A 21,993-nucleotide genomic window follows, 5' to 3' on the forward strand; every position below is an offset into this window, starting at 1 on the left:
GCCACTATGGGTACAGAGCTAGTGGTCTATGGCTGACAGTGCACATGGGACATTCTCATAGTTTTCTGCAGCATCTTCAAGGTCCCTGTCTTGATTGATGGCCAGCCCTGCAGAATCATCTAGATGTGCCTTCTTCAACTCTGAATAGATGACTACAGGCTCCTAGTGGAAAAAAAAAAACAAAACACAGAGAGTAAGTACCTAAATGTAGGTGAGGAAGAGCAGAGGGGAAAGCAAGCCAGGAAATATGACCCACCTTATCCTCCCAGTGTTTCTTTGGTGAATTTGCTGTTGAATGGGAAGAGGAAAGAAAAGTATTAAACTGTGGGTAATACATTGTAACTTACAACCTACTCACAGTGCATTCCAAGCCAATCTTTCCTCTGCTGACTCATTTCCTGTCTCCTCTGCTGAATTCTTCCAAAGCCCTCACAGAGCAAGAATCTCATCCTCACACAAACAATAAAGCCTTTCCTCTGCCCATAAAATGCCCAGAATGACTTTCTTGAAAATATCTTCCTTTTTCCACAGCTCATCACAACCCCAGCAGAGCAACTCTGTTATTTCCACCTCCCTACTACTATTTAGGGCCTCTATGGCTACATTGATCATCTGGGAGAAGGAAGTAAATATGATTCACTTCACTTTGCACAGAGAAATTGGAGGAGGCAGCTCCAATAGGGACTTGGCATTCTAAGGCCAAACAGAAAATGCCCAGTAAGCCAAAGATACGCAGTGCTAACATTGAGAAAATTCAGTGTGTGTATTTCTCCTAACCTTCCAAGGGATTCTTTGGATCTCTTTCATTTAGTTATTCAGCCAATAAGCATTCAGTGAACAATGACCTTCTATTAAGCATTGGTAAGCCATAAAGTGGCAAAAATGACATAAACTCAGTCCATACAATTAAGAATCTTATCATTTTTAAGGAGAGAAATAGAGAAACAGACATGGAAACAAATGCAAGAAGTATTATGAGCACCAAGATAAAAATACATATTAAACTATGCTGTTGCCACAAAGGGTAATCAGTTCCTCTCAGGTTAGGAGATAGGGAGGGCTGGTGGGAATTACTGAGTTTCACGATGATAACTGAATTATTTCTTGAAATGTGAGCAAGGGTCACAGACAAACTAGAGGCAAGAACATTACAAGACAAATAAGAAGCACGAGCACCAAAGCACAAAACCACCCAGTTTGATCAAAGAAATGTTAAGAGTTCAATATGGCTAAAGTAAGGACATAAGGCAGAGCTTAGAGGAGGGACAAAATCACAGGGGAAGGCAAGGGTCATGCTTTAAAATGGAGAATCACTGAGGGCAGTTAACCTAGACAATGATGTGATCAATTGTGCATCTCAGAGGGATCACACTGGAAACAGGTCGTTACAAGGTTGGAAGGAGAATGAGATTAGAAATAAAGAGACCAGTTAAGAGAATTACAATTGTCTACACATTAGATAATTAAAGACTTAATTTATTATGCCTTTGTTCATTTATTATGTTCATTTATTGTTCATTTATTATGCCTATGTTCATTCATTCATTAAAGAAAAATTTGAGGGGGCCTATCATTTTCTAAGCATAACACTATATGCTACTGATATATTAGCAAAGAAATAAGGTGTCTGTCCTTAAAGAGTTTATGGGGTAATTGTGGCAGTGTAGACAGGTAAGAGGGAATGGATATGATTATAGGATTGGTAATATAAGAGGAGCAGTTAATGCCTCTCCTGTTGGATTCATATTGAGATGACTCTTTGATCAAAAACCCCTTGCTGGATTTGATAAAACACTGCCACCTTACCTCTACTTGTGTCTCACCTGAATTTTCTTTTGTATCTTGGATGCTGCAGATCTGGGAATAAACCAGGTTGCTCTCACCAAGATCCACTGCAAAACAATAGATCACAGTTGGCTGCAGTCAAGAGCTCACACTATAAACTCTTCTTCCCAGTCACCAAGTTTATAACCACCTTCTAACCTTGACATAGTGACAGAAATGACATTTTTATATTGAATATGACTGAACCATGGACTGTTGCTCAATCTCTCTTCCCTCCCTGGTTCCTCCCAGGAGCCCTCTGTTCCTTAGGAAGTTCTCACCATTGCTGTACACTGGCTGCTGTTCCATTGGGTCTGGTGGTTCAGAGTAAGTGGGTTCTTGGGGGTCTGTGTGGGAGGTTCTAGAAGGTTCCTTAAACTCCTTGGGACTGTAACTGTGACAGAAGGGGAGAGAGACAAAAAGGAGAAAATTATTTGTGGATTACACAGAATCTCAGGAAAATCAATATCCAGGAAGAGCTCAGCATGGTTCATGTGAAAATATCATGGCTGCTACTCTGAGTCTTCATGCTTCTTTTGAGAAAACGTCAGAAGTATGGCACAAGACAGAGCCAGGGCAGCATCACAGAGAAGGCCAGCTGAGGCAAGGTCAGAGGACAAAGGCTACATAGTTCAAGGTCCCTTTGACAGAGTAAACACTTGTGTTTGCCTATTTTTTATTACTTTCAAAAGTTTAAATGTTTCAACATTGGTACACAAAGGCTTCTGCATTCCACAGAAGTTGACCTTTGTCCTTTTTTAGGTTCCTTTCAGTTTTCTACCTCATATTACAATGATCTACCTTTCCTGTAAAATATTATGAAGGCTTTTCAGGAAAAGTATTTTTTTCCAATTTCATTTCCTTCTGCAGTTAATATTGTGAGTTGAACATTGCCAGCATTCAATAATTGTTTCCTGAATGAGTGTATGAGTGGGGAAATGAGTGATAAGGGAGTGAATAAATGTAGCCTTATGAAAGATGATATCATTAAGACATCAGTGATCAATTCTCTACTGGCGCACACTTAAGGAAGGAGATAAATTAACCATGGATAGTAAATAACATTATTTCTGTGTATAAGTAGGTATAAGTGAGTATTATTCACAACTATGATCAAAAGTGGCCTTCTTAATCACATTTTTTATTTCATAAGAATTTGAAATTTTAATAGGAAATGAGTAAAATATTTTTAATGTACATAATTCCATGTTCTATCTTGTGAGCATAAATAAAATGAAAATGCTGACAGCACAAGAAGCAGAGACCTCACCTAGGTGTTCCAGTGGTGGAAAGTCCTCCTGAAAAACAAAAAAAGGAACATTGATGATAAGTGATCTCTGTGGACAATGTGCTCTATGTTAGAATATCCTTTCCCAGAAATCAAATTCAGTCTAGATTTCAGCTATGGCAAACCTTTGAGAACATCCGGCTCCACCCCTTATGTCATGTTATAGATAAAGAAGGTGGGGTCTGGAGAGACATTTGCACAGAATCACACTTATTCTCAATCATTCAATCAGTAATAGCAGCATGAACTCTAAGTAGTTGTGACGAAGTAGCAGAAGAGAGACAACTTAATATTTAACTCTAGATCAAGTGCTTCCCATACTCCCACTTCTCTATTCTCACTGCAGCCCTATGAGGTAGAGACAAGGAGACTGAGGCCTAGAGGGGGGTTAAAATTAATACTTGTTACACAAGTATGACTCAATAGGACTACCAGAATAAGCCCAGACCTTTCTTTATCTCTGACCTTGCAAATCCATTTCAACAACATTGGGTGCATATTGTTTTCTCCATACCCCTTCTTTCCTTCGCTTTCACCTGGCTAATACCAATTTATCTTTCCTCCTCCAGAGCTTTCCCTGATGCCAACAGGCTGGATTAAGTGACCTATATCCATGCACATAGAACCCTGCAATATTAAAATTACTATATTGTATTTTAATTATCTATTTCTGTGTTTGCCTCTAACTCTCTCCTTCGTGAAAAGGTGTGTTACTTGAAGGCGCAAAACTTGTCTTAATTATTTTTCTATTTCCAGTGCCTAGAAGTTTGAAAATATTTAGTAAAGATTTGTTAAACGACTGAACAAATTAAACTATGTACTATGAGGACTAAAAGAAAAACAAGTTGACAATTTTTTAATAGGTGACTACATGTAAACCTAATTTGGAAGCCTACTCCATCAGCCTTGAAAATATGCCAGCTTTCCATCAACACAAAAATATTGAAATCTTTCTGGCCTGCCCAGTACAGCCTCCTCCCAGTTTCCCATCTCTGCCCTTTGCCTACTTATCTGTGGCTCTATATCTGTCTCACTGGGCTTAGAGGACACAAGTTATTTCCCAAAGTAAACATATTCAGCCTTACCTCTCATGGAAAATGACTGATTAATGCCTACAAACCCCATCTTTGGGAACCAGGTGTCCTGAGTTAAACTAGAGGTGTGTAAGTGTGATCCTGGCCTGTATCTCTCTCCTCAGGGCCATTGTAACCATATCAATCAACAACTAATACCCTTACTTGTAAGCAGGTTAACTAAGTCCCAGGATGCATCTGAGAGTCAGATTATCTCTTCATCTGCATAAAGGAAAACAGACCCAGAAGGTGGCTATTTATAATATAAGCTAGTATTCACTAAAGATATATGGGCCAGGCACTGTGCTAAGCAGTTTACATAGATTGTCTCATAGCACCTAAAAGGTATATACTATTATTATGACCATTATACAGCTAAGGAGACTGGAGTTTGGAGAGTTACATTACTGGAATTTAATTCCAAGCAGTTATAGAGTCAATAAATATATCACTCCCTTAGGTAACTTGGAGGAAACACTCAGGCTTAAGGAGCAGAGTCCTTCACTTTTAGATGAATTTGAAAGGCCTGAGCTCTTCCCTGAGAAGACTGGTCAATAATGAGAAGGAAGACTTTGCTATGAGGGAAGTACAGTAGACAAGATTTTGAGATGTGAAAGGCAGAGATCCTCTGATTGACACTGTCAGAATTCCTTAGTTGAGTTTGCTATTTAAAAAAACATTTCCCTTAGATGTAGAGGACAGAATCTCCTGGGTTTCTGCCCTCATGGATCACATTAAATAATGATTGGTAATCTTTCCTTCCCTTGTGTTATTTGGTGTTGTACTGACTGAGCAACCTGTTTTTTTAATATTATCAACTGCAATACTGAGGTTCTAATGTCTGCACTTCTAGTATGTTACTGATTAATAAATGACATCCAGATAGGTAATGAGATAGAAAAGTAATTTTTAAAGTAGGAGGTACAACCAGCCTTTTACAAGTCACCAAGATGTAATGGAGAGTATATGGACTCAAGGGCTAGGGAGACCCCAGTTAAGACCTAACTCTGACTCTTAGTAGATACACATGAATTTGGAAAGGTGTCTAACTTCTCCAAATCTTCATTTCTTCATCTTTAATATGGTTATAATGATATTGGTTTAATTGAAGTGAAATGTACATACTGAAAAACTGAGAGAATTAGACACTATAAAATTGCATATAATAGACTCTACATGAATGACAGATTTTATGATGAGTACTATCAGGGTTAGTGCTACACACATAATTGTATATGTAATATTATTTAAGAAACTATTAAGTAGCTTTAAATATCAGTCATAAAATGATGATGCCATTTTTTATACAAAGAAGAGGAAGGATGGATGCTCATTGATTGACCTGAAAGTGGAAGTCAGAAGACAATGCTTAACCACTATCATTAAGGAAAGTATGTAAAGCTTTCATTAAATTGAGACCCAATTATTTGTTTATTTGCTTGATTTTCAATATGAGCCCTGAAAAAGGAAAACAGAACCATTTGGTCTGACAGAAAAAGAGAGTTCATGTTACACCACAGAGAAAGACAGAAAGTAAAGGATTAGTAATTCCAGATATAAAGTCTTGAAACCTTATAAGCACCCAAAGCACTGAATAAAACAGTCTATGCACTCAAAGATTTCTGATCCATGAAAAAACATTCAGAGAGAAAAATAAAAGCAATCACATAAGAAAAAGGCAAGGATTATGACAGATTTCTTGTTAGAAACCATGCACACAGGAAGACAGTACAGCATCTTTAAAATATTGAAAGAAAACAAAATTTTCAACCCAGAATTCTATGCCAGTAAAAATATATTTCACAAATGAATGCAAAACAGAGACTTTTACAGACATACAGAAGCTGAAATAATTCACCACCAGCAGACCCATACTACAAGAAATGTTAAAAGAAATCTTTTAGGTGGAAAGAAAATGATACCAGATGAACATATGGATATACAAAAAGGAATGAAGAACATTGGAAGTGGTAACTTTATAAGTAAATGTATAATATTTTAAAATTATATGTAAACTTCTTTAAAAGATAGTTGTTTACAAAATTAATAGCAATGTAACAGGCAGGGGAGAAATGGAGTACACAATGGTAAGATTCTTATGCTATACATGAAGTGATAAAATGTCACTTGAAAGTAGACTGTGATAAGTTAGATATGTATACCATACACTCTAAAACAACCACTAAAATAACAAAGCAATGAGTTATATAGATAATAAGCCAAAAAAGGAAATAAAATGGAATCATAAAAAATACTCAAGTGGTCCAAAAGAGGGTAGAAAAAAAAGGAAACGGAAAACAAAGAACAGATGAGACAAATAGAAAACAAATAGCAAAATAATAGATTTAGGGACCTAACCCTATCAATAATCACATTAATCTAAATGGTCTAAATTTTTAAAATTAAAGGGTAGAGACTGCCATATTAGATTAAAAAAATCCAAGTTAACTATATGCTATCTATAAAAATACACTTTAAATATAGAGGCACAGGGCTTCCCTGGTGGCGCAGTGGTTGAGAGTCCGCCTGCCAATGCAGGAGACACGGGTTCGTGCTCTGGTCTGGGAAGATCCCACATGCTGCGGAACGGCTGGGCCCATGAGCCATGGCCGCTGAGCCTGCGCATCTGGAGCCTGTGCTCCACAACGGGAGAGGCCACAACAGTGAGAGGCCTGCGTACCGCAAAAATAAAAAAAATAAAAAAAATAGAGGCACAAATAAGTTAAAAGGGTAGAAAAAAGAAATATCATGCTAACATTATTTATATTAATATATTAATGTCAAAGAATATTTCAGAGTAAATGATGCTACAGGAATAAAAAGGTCATAAGGATAATGTGGTCATTTCATCAAAAACACATAACAATGATAAATATTTGTGCACCTAATAATAAAGTTTCAAAATACATGAAGAACATGTGATAGAATTGCAAGAAGAAATGGAAACATTTACAAATATTGTTGAAGATTTCAATACCCTTCTCTCAATAACTGATAGATCAAGTAAAAAGAAAATCAGAAAAGATATAGAAGACTTCAGCAACACTGTCAATCAAGTTCACAAACAAACCCATAGTACAAGAAATGTTAAAAAGAAGTCCTTCAAACTGAGAGAGAATGATACCATATGGATGTATGTATATACAAAAAGGAATGAAGAATTCTGGAAGTGATAACTAAGTGGGTATTACCTAGACATCAAGCCAGAAAAAGAAATGACAAGAAAATAAAACTACCAAATCAATATCCCTTATGAACATAGGTGCAAACGTTCTTAAAGATTTTAGCAAATCAAATTCAAAAACTATAAGCAAGTGAGGTTGACCCCAGAAATGCAAAGCCAGTTCAACATTCAAAATCCAAAACCTGTATCACTAGACTAGAAAATAAAATCATATGATCATCTCAATCAATGTAGAAAAAACATGTGTCATTTCTTCTGTAAAAACTGTCAGCAAATTACAATTAGTAGAGAGTTCTTCAGCCTAATAAACAGCAGCTACAAGAAATCCACAGCTAATATTATCATATGCAGTGGTGAAAGTCCAAACACTTTCCCCCCTTTAAGTTCAAGAACAAGACAAGTAGGTCTATTCTCAACACTTCTATTCAACATTGTACAGGAGGTTCTAGCCAGTCCATTAAGGCAAGAAAAAGAAATAAAAGGAATCCAGATTGGAAAGTAAGGAGTAAAATTATCTTTATTCCCAGATGACTTGATCATCTATGCAGAAAAATCTGATGGAACCTACAAAACTAATACTAGAATTAATAAGTGTATTTAGCAAGGTTGCAGGATATGAGATCAATGTACAAAAATCAACTGAATTTCTATATACTAGCAACAATCAGAAATTAAAATTTTAATTTCATTCTCATAATATCTATTAATTTTATCTACTAACAAATATCACTGTCTTTATATGCTTTTCAAATATATCTCAGAGTTTATGGTTTGTACTTATGGCTATTGTCTATTTTTGTTGTTGTGACAAGTGGAGGACTTTGTTTTTCCTTCTTTTTGTTTTCAGTAAGCTTTGGACTGGGGTTGGAACAGTAAATACTTAACTTTCTAATTTTTAAATGGAAGCTAAACTCTGTTCTCTGATTTAAATCTCAAATTAAATACATGGAGTAGTAACTTCATTAAGAAATTTGTTGTACCTTTTTGTCACTGCCACAGAGTGGCAGTGATTAGAACTGAGGGCTTAGTACTTGGAAAGGGATAATTGACCTTTATAGGATGTACTACACAAGTCCAAGTTATTACAGCAATGGCAAAAGTCACAACATCAAAGAGTAAGATATAGTCACTCACCTGAATTCCTTTGGGTCCTGAAGTAACACACCAGAGCAGCAGTAGCAGCAAGGCCAAGGATACTTAGCAGTCCTGCAGTGACCCCCTTGGTGATAAGCGTTATTTTGTTACTGGAAGGCCCTAAGTAAAGAGACCTATACTTGAGTTCAGGGCCAAATATTTTTTTATCTAGACAAAAAACATGTATGTGGGGGCTAGCTATATATTAGGACAGGTTTTGCCAGGTTCTGATTTCTCAATTTGAATCATTTACAGTATAATTCGTAATTTTCAAAATAATAGCACATGAGAGTGATTGCCAGAATCTAACATTAAAATGTATTCCTTTTCCCTCCCTCACCCCCATGAAATCAGTACCAGTCTCCAGAAACTTCAAGCCTTGTTTTCATGTTAATAACTCTTTGACACTGGGAGAATTTCTACAGTCTATTGGAGAAATATTTTATTGCTTATAAATGTAACCTATAGCCCAGGTACCACCAACCCACCTGTGACGCTGAGTGTCACCATCTCACTGCGCTGGACCCCCAGGCCATTGTCAGCCCCACAAGAGAAGTTCCCAGAATGCTCTGCCATCAGAGTGAGGTTGAAGGATGCTCCTCCTCCAAAGGGGTCCGAGATGTTCCCCAGGGTGACATTCTTGTGATAAAACCAGTACAGGATCGGGGGAGAGCCTCTTTGGGCCTCACAGCGAAGCTCTAACACATCTCCCACCATAGCCTGGGCCCCAGCAGGGTGGAAGGTGAAGACAGGATGAGACACTGGAACTGAGGGAAGCAACATAGTTCATGAGCAGCTTTAATTAAGTATGTGTACAAGATAAGTTAATAAAAGAAATATTTAGTTTAGTTTAGTAGTAGGAACATAGACCTGGGATTCAGGAAAACCTGAGTTTAAATCCCGTCTCTGCTCTTTATTAGCCCTGTGATCTTGATGTTTTAAAAACTTTTTACTAGCTCCAAGTCTCAGTTTATTCCTTCGTAAAATGGAGTTAATAATAATTATATCACAAGCTATGGTAATAAGAATCATGTATGTAAAATGCTCGATAAATGTTAGCTACTATTACTGATAGAAATAATAACTAAAAGCAAGGTTTGTTTCTCCATATCATTGATTGACTCCTGAGACTTAGCTTTAAACCTAGACTTCCACACCTATCTGAAGTAGGACCTCATTACCTTTTACCCAGTTACCTTGCTTTATTTTTCTGCATAGCATTAACACTAACATCTATCAATCTATGTATCTATGTATCTCTCTCTTATTTATCTATCTATCATCTATCATTGTTGTATATCTGATTCCTCTAATAGAATGTACGTTTCATAAGGATGAGGACATATCTGTTTGTTCATTTTTGTATTTCCGGCTGCTGGAACTTTGTCTTGGCATGTAATAGTTCATCAACAATTCGTGAATGAGTGGATGACAAAATTGATCCAGATTGGCCCCAAAATACCCAGACACAGCAATAACAATATGATTTCCATTTTACTTTGTGATTATAGAAATAGGACAGCCAGGAAAAACAGAAAATCACTATGTTTTTAATTAATATATGGAATTATTAATCAATAATTAATTAATGTGAACTGTGAGATTGCTGATTCTGCTAAGTTGTGAGGGAACCTGGATGAGCCAATCTGTGTGCAGTGCTTTAGATATAAGCTGTGTGCTTCATTGGCAAGAGAAGTTTGGTAAGGATCTTAAGCTTTGCTTTGCATCTGAGATTGGCTAAAGGGGAGGGAACATGGAGACAATCCATTGAATGGGAATAATTCACCCTTCTGTACATCCTTTACAATATATAGTGACCTGGACCAAATGCGAAGAGTCTCAGGGGTAAGGCTTTATACATTCTTTGCACATCTCAGTGTGCCTTTCCACCCATGTCACCACCTCATATATTTTTATCCAATTTTTATTGCTGTAAAATGCTCATAACTTAACATTTTCCATCATAAACTTTTTAAGTGTACAGTTAAGTGGTATTAAATAATTTCATGACATTGTGAAACCAATACCACCATCCATCTCCATAACTTTTTACCTTGTAAAAGTGAAATTCTATACCCGTTAAACAATAACTCCCTATACTCCATTTCCCCACCCCGTGACAAGCACCAGGCTACTTTCTGTTTCTGTGATTTTGACTAACCTAAACATCTTATATAAGTGGGATCATACAGTATTTGTCTTTTATTGACTGGTTTGTTTCACTTAGCATAATGACCTCAAGATTCATCCAGGTTGTAGCATAATTTTCTTTCTTTTTAAGTCTGAGTAATATTTCATATTATGTGCATACCACACTTTGCTTATCCATTTATCTATTGATAATGGATATTGGGTTATCAACAGATAAACGGACTGGGTTGTTTCCATGTTTTAGCTATTATGAATAATGTTGCTCTGTACACGCGTGTACAAATATCTTTTTGAGAATATATTTTCAGCGTTGGGGGATGTATACCCAGAAGTGGAATTTCTGTATCATATGGTAGCTCTATTTTTAATTTTCCGAGGAGCCTCCATAGTGTTCTCAATAATGATTTCATCATTTTACATTCCTACCAACATTACACAAGGATTCCAATTTCTCCACATCCTAGCCAACACTTGTTATTTTCTATTATTTTTATAGTACCCATCCTAATGAGTATGAGGTGGTATTTCATTGTAGTTTTGGTTTGCATTTCCCTAATAATGAGTGATGTTGAGCATTTTTTTCATGTATCTAATAGCCATTTATATGTCTTCTTTGGAGAAATGTCTATTCAAGTCCTTTACTCATTTTTTTTAATGAGTGCCCCATGACGCCAGCCCCTGCCCCTCAACCCACAACGGCAGAGTCCACAAACGTTATGACATCAGAAAGGGTATAGGTGCCAGCCTGACCCTAGCTCCCACCCTACCCCCTTGCTTTGCCTGCATTGGTGGAGCCTATGACTCAAGGGATCCCAGACACGAGAGAACAGCCCACCATCCTGGGGCACCAGGTGATGATAACAGCAACACTTCAGGAGCAAAGCAACAGTAACTCCGGAGGCACAGGAAGTGATAATAGAGCCACACTTCTTATAGAGAGAGGGGAGGATGGAAAGTGACTACTCTCAAACATAGCCAGAGGCAGCTTAAGTAAGAGAAACCAAAAACTTATGCCATACCACCATCTACTGGAAAACAAAAGAAAGGCCTCTGATATCTAACTGTCACCACATCAAGTGCACCAGCAGAGAAACTACCCATCAAGTACCATGAAGAATCACAGTAACACTGTACCACAAAAAGAAACTGGCAATTCTCCAGAAACCAAACTTACAGTCATGAAATATTGTGATCTAACTGAGAAAGAATTCAAACTTACAGTCATGAAATATTGTGATCTAACTGAGAAAGAATTCAAAGAAAGTCAAAATAGTTGTCATTCAGAAACTCAACAAGCTACAAGAACACTCAGAAAGCCAGATTAATGAGCTCAGAAATAAAATTAATGAACAAAAGAAATACTTTACCAGAGATATTAAAACTCTAAAAAAGAGCCAAACAGGAATTCTGGAATTGAAGAACTGAATAAATGTTGAGAAGAATGCCTTGGAAAGCACTAGAAATAGATCAGACTATATGAAAGAGAGAATTAACGATCTCAAGATAGAAATCTAGACATGATACAAGTATAAGAGGAGAGATAAATAAGATAATTTTAAAATGAGGGAATTCTCCAAGACCTATCTGACTCTTTTAGGAAAGGCAACATTAGTATAAGGGGTGTCCCAGGAGAAAACAGGGAGAGGCGAACAGAGAGTATATTTAAATAAATAATAGCTGAGAACTTCCCAAACCTAGGAAAGAAACTGGATATACAAATCCATGAAGCTAAGAGAACACTTAATTACTTCAAAGCAAAAATACCTTTTACAAGACATGTTATATTAAAATTGTCAAAAGTCAATCACAAAGAAAGAATTTTAAGGCAGTCTGGGGGAAAAAAGGATGGTAACCTACAAAAGAATCTCCATGAGCCTAACATCAGGTTTCTCAACAGAAATTCTACAGGACAAGAGGGTATGGAATGACATTCTCAAAATACTGAGAGATAAAAAGTGTCACCCAAGAATATTTTTTCCAGCAAAGTTATTATTCAGATATGAAGGAGAAACAAAGACTTTCCCATATGAATGAAAGCTGAGGGAATACATCAACACTGGTTCTGCTTACAAGAATTGTTGAAAGAAGCTCTTCTACAAAAAACAAAAAGGCAAAAGTATACAAAACTTTGAGGAAACGGAAATAGACAGAATCAGAAAATTGCAGCTCTTTATCAGAATAGGTTTTAAACACTTTATTATAGCATAAAGGTAAAAGGGGGGAAGCCAGAAAAATAACTATAGCTACTTCAATTTGGTATAAAACTCACAATACAAAAAGAGATAATTTGAGACAATAAAAACATAAAAGGGGAAGAGGAAAAGGATGGAACTCATATAGGTAAATGAAGATAAGATTCCATCAGCAGAAAACAGACTATTTTATCTAGGAGAGGTCTTATGCAAGACCTCTCCTAGTGCAGTGTAACCACAAAATATAAGTCTAGAACAGAGATACAAAACATGAAAAAAGGGAAACTGAGAAAAATATCATAAAAAACCACAAAACCAAAATGGCAGGCAGAAACTTAAGGGGAAGAAAAAAATGGAGATATAGAGCAACCTGAAAATGAAAGGTAAAATGGCAATACTAAATTCTCCTTTATCAATAATAACCTTAAATGTAAATGGGTTGAATTCACCAATCAAAAGACATAGAGTGGCTAGATGGAGTAAAAAATAAGACCCAATTCTATGCTGTCTCCAAGAAACTCACATTACCTTTAAAGACAAACATAGGCTCATAGTGAAAGGATGGAAGATGATACTCCATGCATATGGCAGCCAAAAAAAAAAAAAAAAAAAGTGGGTACAGCCATGCTCATATCAGAAGAAATAGACCTCAAGCCAAAAAAGATAACAAAGGACAAAAATGGACATTAATTGTGATAAAGGGGACAATTCATCAAGAAGACGTAATAGTGATAAATATATATGCACGTAACATAGGAGCACCAAAATATACAAAGCAATTATTAACAGACCTAAAGGGAGAAATTGACAGCAACACAATAATAGTAGGGAACTGTAACACCCCACTATTAATGGATAGATCATACAGAAAGAAAGTCAACAAGGAAACAGCAGCCTTAAAAGATACATTAGACCAGATGGACTTGATAAATTTATACAGAACATTCCATCCAAATGCAGTAAAATACACATACTTCTTAAGTGCTCATGAAACTTTCTCAAGAATAGACCATATGTTGGAATACAAAACAAGTCTCAATGAATTTAAGAAGATTGAAATCATATCAACCATCTTGCCTGTTCACAATGGTATGAAACTAGAGATCAACCACAAGAAGAAAGCTGGAAAATCACAAATATGTGGAGACTAAACAACAAGCTGCTAAACAACTATTGGGTCAAACAAGAAATCAAAGGTGAATTGAAAAAATACCTGAAGACAAATGAAAATGAAAATATGACATACCAAAATTTAACTTTGCACATAAAGGAACTAGAAAAAGAACAAATGAAGCCAAAAGTCAGTAGGAGGAAGGAAATGATAAAGATTCAAAGAGAAATGAAATATACACTAAAAAGAAAATAGAAAATATTGATAAACACTAAGACCTGATTCTTTTAAAAGATGGACAAAATTGCCAAACCTTTAGCTAGACTCACTAAGAAAAATGAGAGAAGGCTCTGATAAATAAAATCAGAAACGAAAGAGGAGCTATAACAATGAATGCCCAGAAATACACAGGATTATACAAGAATATTGTGGACAGTTATATGCCAACAAATTGAGCAACCTAGAATAAATGGGCAAATTCTTAGAATCACACAACCTTCTGAGACTGAATCATAAAAAAATAAAATCTGAATGACCAATCACTAGGAAAGAGACTGAAATAGAAATCAAAAACCTCCCAAGAATAAAAGTACAGGACCAGATAACTTCACAGGTGAATTCTACCAAACATTCAAAGGTGCTGTAAATCCTATCTTTCTCAAAATATTCAAAAAACCTGAAGAGAAGGGAATACTTCCTAACTTATTTTACAAGGCTAACATCACCCTGACACCAAAACCAAAGACAACACACAAAAAAGAAAATTACAGGCCAATATCTCAGGTAACATAGATGCAAAAATCCTCAACAGAATATTAACAAACCGAATACAACAGTACTTTAAAAGGATCATACACCATGATCACGTGGGATTTACTCCATGTATGCAAGAGTAGTTCAACATTTGCAAATCAATCAACATGGTACATCACATCAATAAAATAAAAAATAAAAATCATATGACCATCTTGATAAATGCAGAAAAACCATTAGGAATGGCCTAAGTTCCTGAATGTAGAGTCAGAAGAAAGAATCCCAGGACTCTCAGGTAGAGGAAGAAAAAGTGGGGAGTCTGCTGGAATGTCACACCAGCAAGTAGCCCAAAAGAGAAGACACAGTCTATTCTGGGCTGTAATTGCTGCAGGCACCCCTACTAACCTGTGACACTGAGAGTCACTCTGTCACTGAGCTGGACCCCCAGGCCATTGTCAGCCTCACAGGAGTAGTTTCCAGAATGTTCTGCAGTCAGAGAGAATTTGAAGAATGCTCTTCCAGGGGGAACTGAGCTGCTCCCCAGGCTGACACCATCATGATAAAATCGGTACAGGATCGGGGGAGAGCCTCTCCAGGCCTCACAGTGAAGCTCCATCACGTCCCCCACCACAACCTGGGCCCCAGGAGCCCTGAGAGTGAGAACAGGGCGAGACACTGGAACTGAGAGAGATAGTAGACTGTCAGAGGACTCTGATGCTGTGACAGACTCATAACCCCACTCAAGAAACTTAAATATAGATATATCTCTTGAACCATGAAGAGTAATCCTAAATAATTTTGTTTTCATCACCACGTTCCTCTCCACAAGTAAAATATCTTCAACTTTTGTCATCTTTGCCATTCCTTGGTTAGCTTCTAAATCTTCACAACTCTGTTCCTTTGCCTTCTTCCAAAGAGCCTCATGGCTGATAGAACGCCTAAACCCTGGCTTGTGAACCGAGGCTGAATAGAAGGAATCGGGAACTTACTTCTCAGTGTGACTTTAATCAGTTTACTGAGGATGGGACCGTGAATGTTGTCAGCTGCACAGTAGTATCTCCCAGCATCATGCTCCTTCACAGTGAGTATCTGCAGCTCTGCCGACAAGGAACGCTGGGTCTTTGTTCCCAAACTTCTCACTGTGCCCTCTCTGTGCCAGGAGAATGTGACAGTCCCTGTACCCTTGGCTACTGAGCAGATAAGGAGCAGATTTTCTCCTTCAATCAGCTGCCCCTCGGGGGGCCGGATCTCTAGATTTACATCAGACACAGGGACTCCTGGGAGGACACAAGATGACACATGAGGGTTCTCATGGCAGAAACTTCAGGGTCAAGGAGAAGGCTGGTTCTGTCACGAACAAGCCCATAGCAGCAGGTACAATAAGCAGGGGTCCAAAGTGGGCAATAAGGAATTAATTGTGCATGTTATTATAAAGGCAGAAACACCCCTCCCACCACATACAACAGTTCCCATTCTTGGGGAATGTGGGGACTAGGCTCCTGATCTTCTTAAACCTAATGCTGACTGCAGTCACATTTTATTTACATTTATATCTAAGGAATCTTTGGTGAGCTGATGGATCACAAAATAAGAGTGAACCCTGAGAATATTACTTCTATCCTGAAATTCAAACCCCTTTCCTATCCTTCAAGACTCTTCTCCAGTCTCACCTCCATCTTCCCACATTCTTTTCTGATTATTCCAGTTCATGTTTGTCTTCCACTTTTATTTTGGAATATGTTTAGGTCAACAAACGGAAGCAGCATAGGGACCTCTAAAGACTGCATGTGGTCATCTGTGTCTGTTGACTTTTTTTTTTTTTTGCGCTACGCGGGCCTCTCAATGTTATGGCCTCTCCTGTCGTGGAGCACAGGCTCCGGATGCGCAGGCTCAGCGGCCATGGCTCACGGGCCCAGCCGCTCCACGGCATGTGGGATCTTCCTGGACCGGGGCACAAACCCATGTCCCCTGCATCGGCAGGCGGACTCTCAACCACTGTGCCACCAGGGAAGCCCTATCTGTTGACTCTTGAGAGAACATATCCTGTAAGTCTCTGTAACCACCCCCCCCACAGGGTTGGGGACCCAGTAACTGATCAATAACTGTTATTAACTGAGTTAGATGGAAGAGAATGTTCTAGGGACATTAGGCCAGTGTTGAACCTGAAGAGAGAAGGATACCAGGACAGCTGAAATTCTCCTCTCTGTTATGTTCAGTGTCCTAGGGAGCAGGAAATGTCATTGCTCTCCTCTCCTCTCCCCAGCTCTGACTCTGGAAGTGCAGCCCCACAGACACTCACTCTGCACATGTATCTGGGATCTCAAGCTTCTTTTCCTGACATGGTGAGTCACTGTCTCTGCCTGGCACCAGTAAGACCCTGAGTCTTCACTCCACATGGTAGGTAAATTGAGCTCTGGGGAGCTGCTCCAGCCTGATGCCAAGGCCTGCTCTTCTCTGAAGAAGCAGAATTGAAGCTGAATGTATGACCGCTGTGGAGGGAGCCAAGTCTCACATTTCAGAGTCACCGGTCTCCCCTCTATGGGCTGGGAGGGTCTGGCTGTCAGCACAGGAGGGGGAAACAGCTCTAGAGAGAAGAACAAACACAGTTCCCAAGGTAGTGAGGTTCAGGGCTCCTGGAAAGATGCACGTGTGCTTTCAGCACCAGCTATCGGAACACAGAGACCCAAGTAGGTGGAACCACTTCCCATCTCCCTCCCATGACTGGAGGATTTTCATGAAATCCCCACTGATGAGCCCCTCCCTAAATCCTCACACAGTTTCCCTGCCAAGTCGTATTACCCACAGGAGGGCATCCATTACCTTGAACTTGAATTGTTAGAGGTTTTGAAATGTCTCTCTTCATTCCCCAAAACCTTTTCCTAGAAGCAGTACAATGATATTTGCCATTGTCCCTGGAGACTGAATTTAGTGTGAAGTTTGATATAGAACTCTTCCTAATTTCTTTTTTATTTTTGTATAAAACTGTTTCACTTGTTGCTTCTTTCCCCTGGCATCTCAGAACAACATCATCTCCTTCAAAGACAGGGTGTGGAGCCTGGATGATCAGTCTGTCTGCAAAGAGTGGAGGAACGCAATCAATTTATTTCCTGATGCTTGTTTCTTCAAACTCTCATTTCTGCCCATGAAGAAAGAGCTGCAGTCCTATACATACCTGCAACTGTCCTCCATCAACATTTCCACATGATCCCAAAACCCAGTTCTCCCTTGTCCTAGGATAATGAACTAATTTCCAGAAAATATCCTTAAGAAATCCTTATACATATTGTTAAAAGAGAAGTTTTATACCATACATTTCTTCAGACCCAAGTCCCTTTTTCCTGGTGACTTCCCCCATACTTACCAATACTTACCAATACTTCTTACCAATACTTACCAATACTTCTCTGGATGGAGAGGATGGACAAGGCAGCATTCTGTTGCTGTCCTATCTCCTTATTTTCCCCACTGGGGTCAATACATCAAATATCCTCATGCCTGTTTACAGCCCTGCCTAGGCTCCCTGCATTAGCATAGCCCTTAGACATGCTGCCCAGTGGTTTAATTTCAGAGACTCCCTCCTTTCTTTCCTCACCAGATAAAAAATCCATATGTACGGGGTCACTGGGAGAGGATCTTCGAGTCTTGCATTTGTAATATCCAGTCTCGTGTATTTGGATCTGTTCAGATTTATTATCCAACAAATGATCATCATGATACCAAGATGTGTCTCCTTGGGCTGGAGAAAGGGAATCTCTGCATGTGAGAGTCACTCTGTCATTTTTGAAGTTTGTAGACCATGGAGGATTGAGGAGAAGAAAAGCTTTTGGAGTTACTCCTGAATAGGAAATGGAAAGACGAAGGCAGGTAAAGGTGAATGAGAGGTGGGTGGGGCGTAAGGAAGGGCCCAGCTGCAACTAGGAGTTTTTCTGGGCTAATTCCTATTAGGACTAGGGCTGGAAATGGAGCAGACACAACTTGGGGAACTGCCTGGGACAGAATCTGTTCTTTGTCATTTTTTGCCTAGTAGCAGTGGGTGGGTAGGTGTCATGCGGGATAGGTCTCAGGTTCCTGGTATGGGCTCAGAAAAGTTCAGGAGACATGATTTGTAGTTAGGCAAACATTGTGAGGGCCTCTGAAGGTGGGCTGATTCTGAAGTGCTCTTGTCCTATACCTTCCTGTCAAGGTAAAAGTCAGCCTGGGATGTATATACCTCAGAAGCAGTTTCTAGACTCTGAAAAACCAGTACCTACTTGGTTATTAATATCTAATGAACAAGATTTGTTTCACTTACAATTCTTTTAAACTTCGCTTAATTTGAGAGTCTATGGGGAAGGCAACATTTTTCTACTCTCCGCCTAAGGTGAGTATAATCAGTAATTGATACAGGATATAAAAAATTTGAACAAAGGGGCATGGACTGCTTGCATAATCATATTTGTATATATAATTGCAACTAACCAATGGGACCAGAAATTGAAACAGTGTAGTGACATGAGCTTCTTTTGGAGATGTATAAAGATTTGGCTCTAGCATTTTCCACTGTGAATAGGAGATATTTCTATGTTCTTTGATAGTGGCACCAGCTTGGACATACAGAGGGGTCTTAGGGAATAGAGGAGATCAGATTTGAGTTTCTCTCAATATCAGCCTCCTGCCTCTGCCTTTCCTTCTGCAAATATTTCCTTCCCCTCTGCACTGTGGCATTCAGTAATAGGGAAAGAACTGAAGACTGGAGAAGTCAGAGGAGAGTCTGCTCACCCACTAATGCAACAGGTGTGACCTCGGAGTAGCAATACCACTGATGTTGGCACATCACCACAGGCCTCATTTATGGGTACAGGCAGTGCTGGCTGGGAGGACCAATGCCCAGAGACCAGGAGGAACAGAGAAAAGGGAAAACTGACCTGATTGATCTCTTCCAGGAGCTGTGAGGGAGCCAAGATTTAAAGGTTAGCACAGAGTAAAGTTTTTCAAACCTTTTCACTTATGCAATTTGAGAAGTGTTCCAACAACCCAGCCACAACCACTTCTTCGGTTTTTCCTTCCCATTTCTTTGCCCCCATTCTATGATACCCATAGTCCCCAAACAAAGAAACAAAAAAGAATAGCCTATAATTTATTGTATAAATATGAATGACTTGTACCCACAATCCTGACTTTTCTCTTTGCTATTTAATACATAGCAGCTTCATAGTTCATTCCCCCCTGTCTTCCCTAGTCTGAACTCAGCCATGTAGAGACAGAAAAGGCCTTGGAGAAATGGTTTCTCCTCCCCTCATTACTTGGGTACTGTTCCTCCTACTTTTTCAATCTCTGGCTAAATACTGGCTTAAAGTCTCAGGAAGCGGGGTCATATTTCTCAGTAGATCTTCCCTTACTCAACTGAATTTTGAAAAATATTGTTTATGTGAGGGATTTAGAAGGGGTTTGGTGGAAAGAAACATCCAAGCTTCCTATGAGATGAAAAAGAAATGGTTGAAGAATCAAGGGTAATATACTTGGTTTGCTCTGTTGGCTTTGGTTTTCCTAGGATCCAGCTCTGCTCATTCTTCACCTCTTGTGTAAAGAAAAAAGTGTTGCCTGCCATTCCAGTTCTACAATGATCAAGCTATTAGCCATTGTAGTTGCCTACAGACAGTGTACTCTGAGGAATTCAGGATGAAGAAAGACAAGAAACATTCTGGGCTTTGGATATATTGGCCCTTAGACAGTTAAGATGCATATCTAAGGGAAAGTTTCAAATGACCCCAGATTGTTGCATCTTCCCATACAGAGAAAAGCACTAAAATCGGTGAGATTTCTCTTCTTTGTGATTAGCGGTAATCTTTTGATGCTTGACTACATGTTTTACCAGCAAAAAGTTTATATATATCCTGGCTCCTCCCTTACCTCTTCAGAGCAGTTCCTCAGAGCTATCTGAGAGGTTGTCTTCTGGGCTATAGTCTTCAATAATTTCCCCAAATAAAACTTAACTCAGATTTCACATTGTGCAGTTTTCTTTCAGTCAATAGTTTCGGTGACCACAAAGGGACCCAGAGCAGACTTCACTCCTTTGCCTGAGGATCAGGAGCCTTGGTACCAGCAAGAGCCTCTTGTGCCCATTTGCCTCTTCCATGAGTTTAGACAAATTTGGGTGAGTCTCTCCTGGTTCTCGGATCTCACAATTATTATTATTTTGGTTTAAGGCCCATGTTCATCATGTCCTTTATTATATCATCCATGCATATTAAGACTACAAATGACTTTCAGCTACTTAAACATATAATCATGATATAATGTCCATGGCTTTATAGAGTCCCAGCATAATGTTTCATATATTCTTTTTTTTAACATCTTTATTAGAGTATAATTGCTTTACAGTGGTGTGTTAGTTTCTGCTTTATAACAAAGTGAATCAGTTATACATATCCATATGTCCCCATATCTCTTCCCTCTTGTATCTCCCTCCCACCCTCCTTATCCCACCCCTCTAGGTGGTCACAAAGCACTGAGCTGATCTCCCTGTGCTATGCGGCTGCTTCCCACTAGCTATCTATTTTACGTTTGCTAGTGTATATATGTGCATGCCACTCTCTCACTTTGTCCCAGCTTACCCTTCCCCCTCCCCGTATCCTCAAGTCCATTCTCTAGTAGGTCTGCATCTTTATTCCCATCTTGCCCCTAAGTTCTTCTGACTATTTTTTTTCTTTTTTTTTTTAGATTCCATATATATGTGTTAGCATATGGTATTTGTTTTTCTCTTTCTGACTTACTTCACTCTGTATGACACTCTCTAGGTCCATCCACCTCACTACAAATAACTCAGTTTTGTTCCTTTTTATGGCTGAGTAATATTCCATTGTATATATGTGCCACATCTTCTTTATCCATTCATCTGTTGATGGGCACTTAGGTTGCTTCCATGTCCTGGCTATTGTAAATAGAGCTGCAATGAACATTTTTGGTACATGACTCTTCTTGAATTATGGTTTTCTCAGGGTATATGCCCAGTAGTGGGATTGCTGGGTCATATGGTAGTTCTATTTGTAGTTTTTTAAGGAACCTCCATACTGTTCTCCATAGTGGCTGTATCAATTTACATTCCCACCAACAGTGCAAGAGGTTCCCTTTTCTCCACACCCTCTCCAGCATTTATTGTTTGTAGGATCTCCCAATTATTGGTTGATGATCCTGAGTTAGTTCTATTTTGTGGTGTATAATGGGATTTGTCCCCCCTCCCCCTGAGCCAGGAGATAGATGGGCCCCAGGTTAAACATTTACAACTGGCCTCTTTACATTTCATG

At 38.7% G+C, this 21,993-nt stretch overlaps 1 protein-coding gene across 1 annotated transcript; it reads right to left on the minus strand.

Moving 5' to 3' along the window:
• Window positions 1-18: 18 nt before the first annotated feature.
• FCRL3 (Fc receptor like 3) lies at window positions 19-19,538 on the minus strand. Its single transcript, XM_067728264.1, has 13 exons — window positions 19,469-19,538; window positions 18,303-18,545; window positions 17,531-17,782; window positions 17,010-17,294; window positions 15,700-15,987; window positions 15,116-15,391; window positions 8,992-9,270; window positions 8,504-8,623; window positions 3,095-3,122; window positions 2,106-2,218; window positions 1,824-1,892; window positions 257-288; window positions 19-162 (listed from the first exon to the last, which is right to left on the minus strand). Exons 1-13 carry the CDS (start codon window positions 19,536-19,538, stop codon window positions 19-21), a joined length of 2,199 nt encoding a protein of 732 aa, XP_067584365.1.
• Between the last annotated feature and the right edge of the window lie 2,455 nt (window positions 19,539-21,993).

This window comes from Pseudorca crassidens, chromosome 2, assembly GCF_039906515.1.
Source record: "Pseudorca crassidens isolate mPseCra1 chromosome 2, mPseCra1.hap1, whole genome shotgun sequence".
NCBI classification, from domain to species: Eukaryota; Metazoa; Chordata; class Mammalia; order Artiodactyla; family Delphinidae; genus Pseudorca; species Pseudorca crassidens.

Excerpts from the sequence above, each read along its gene's own strand:
- FCRL3 (XM_067728264.1), bottom strand. The coding sequence starts at position 19,538 with ATGAGGCCTGTGGTGATGTGCCAACATCAGTGGTATTGCTACTCCGAG. Across the intron at positions 17,783-18,302 it reads ACATATGGATTTTTTATCTG|ACAGACTGATCATCCAGGCT; the intron begins GTGAGGAAAGAA and ends CACTCTTTGCAG. Across the intron at positions 9,271-15,115 it reads AGTGACTCTCAGTGTCACAG|TTCCAGTGTCTCATCCTGTC; the intron begins GTTAGTAGGGGT and ends TGCTTCCCTCAG.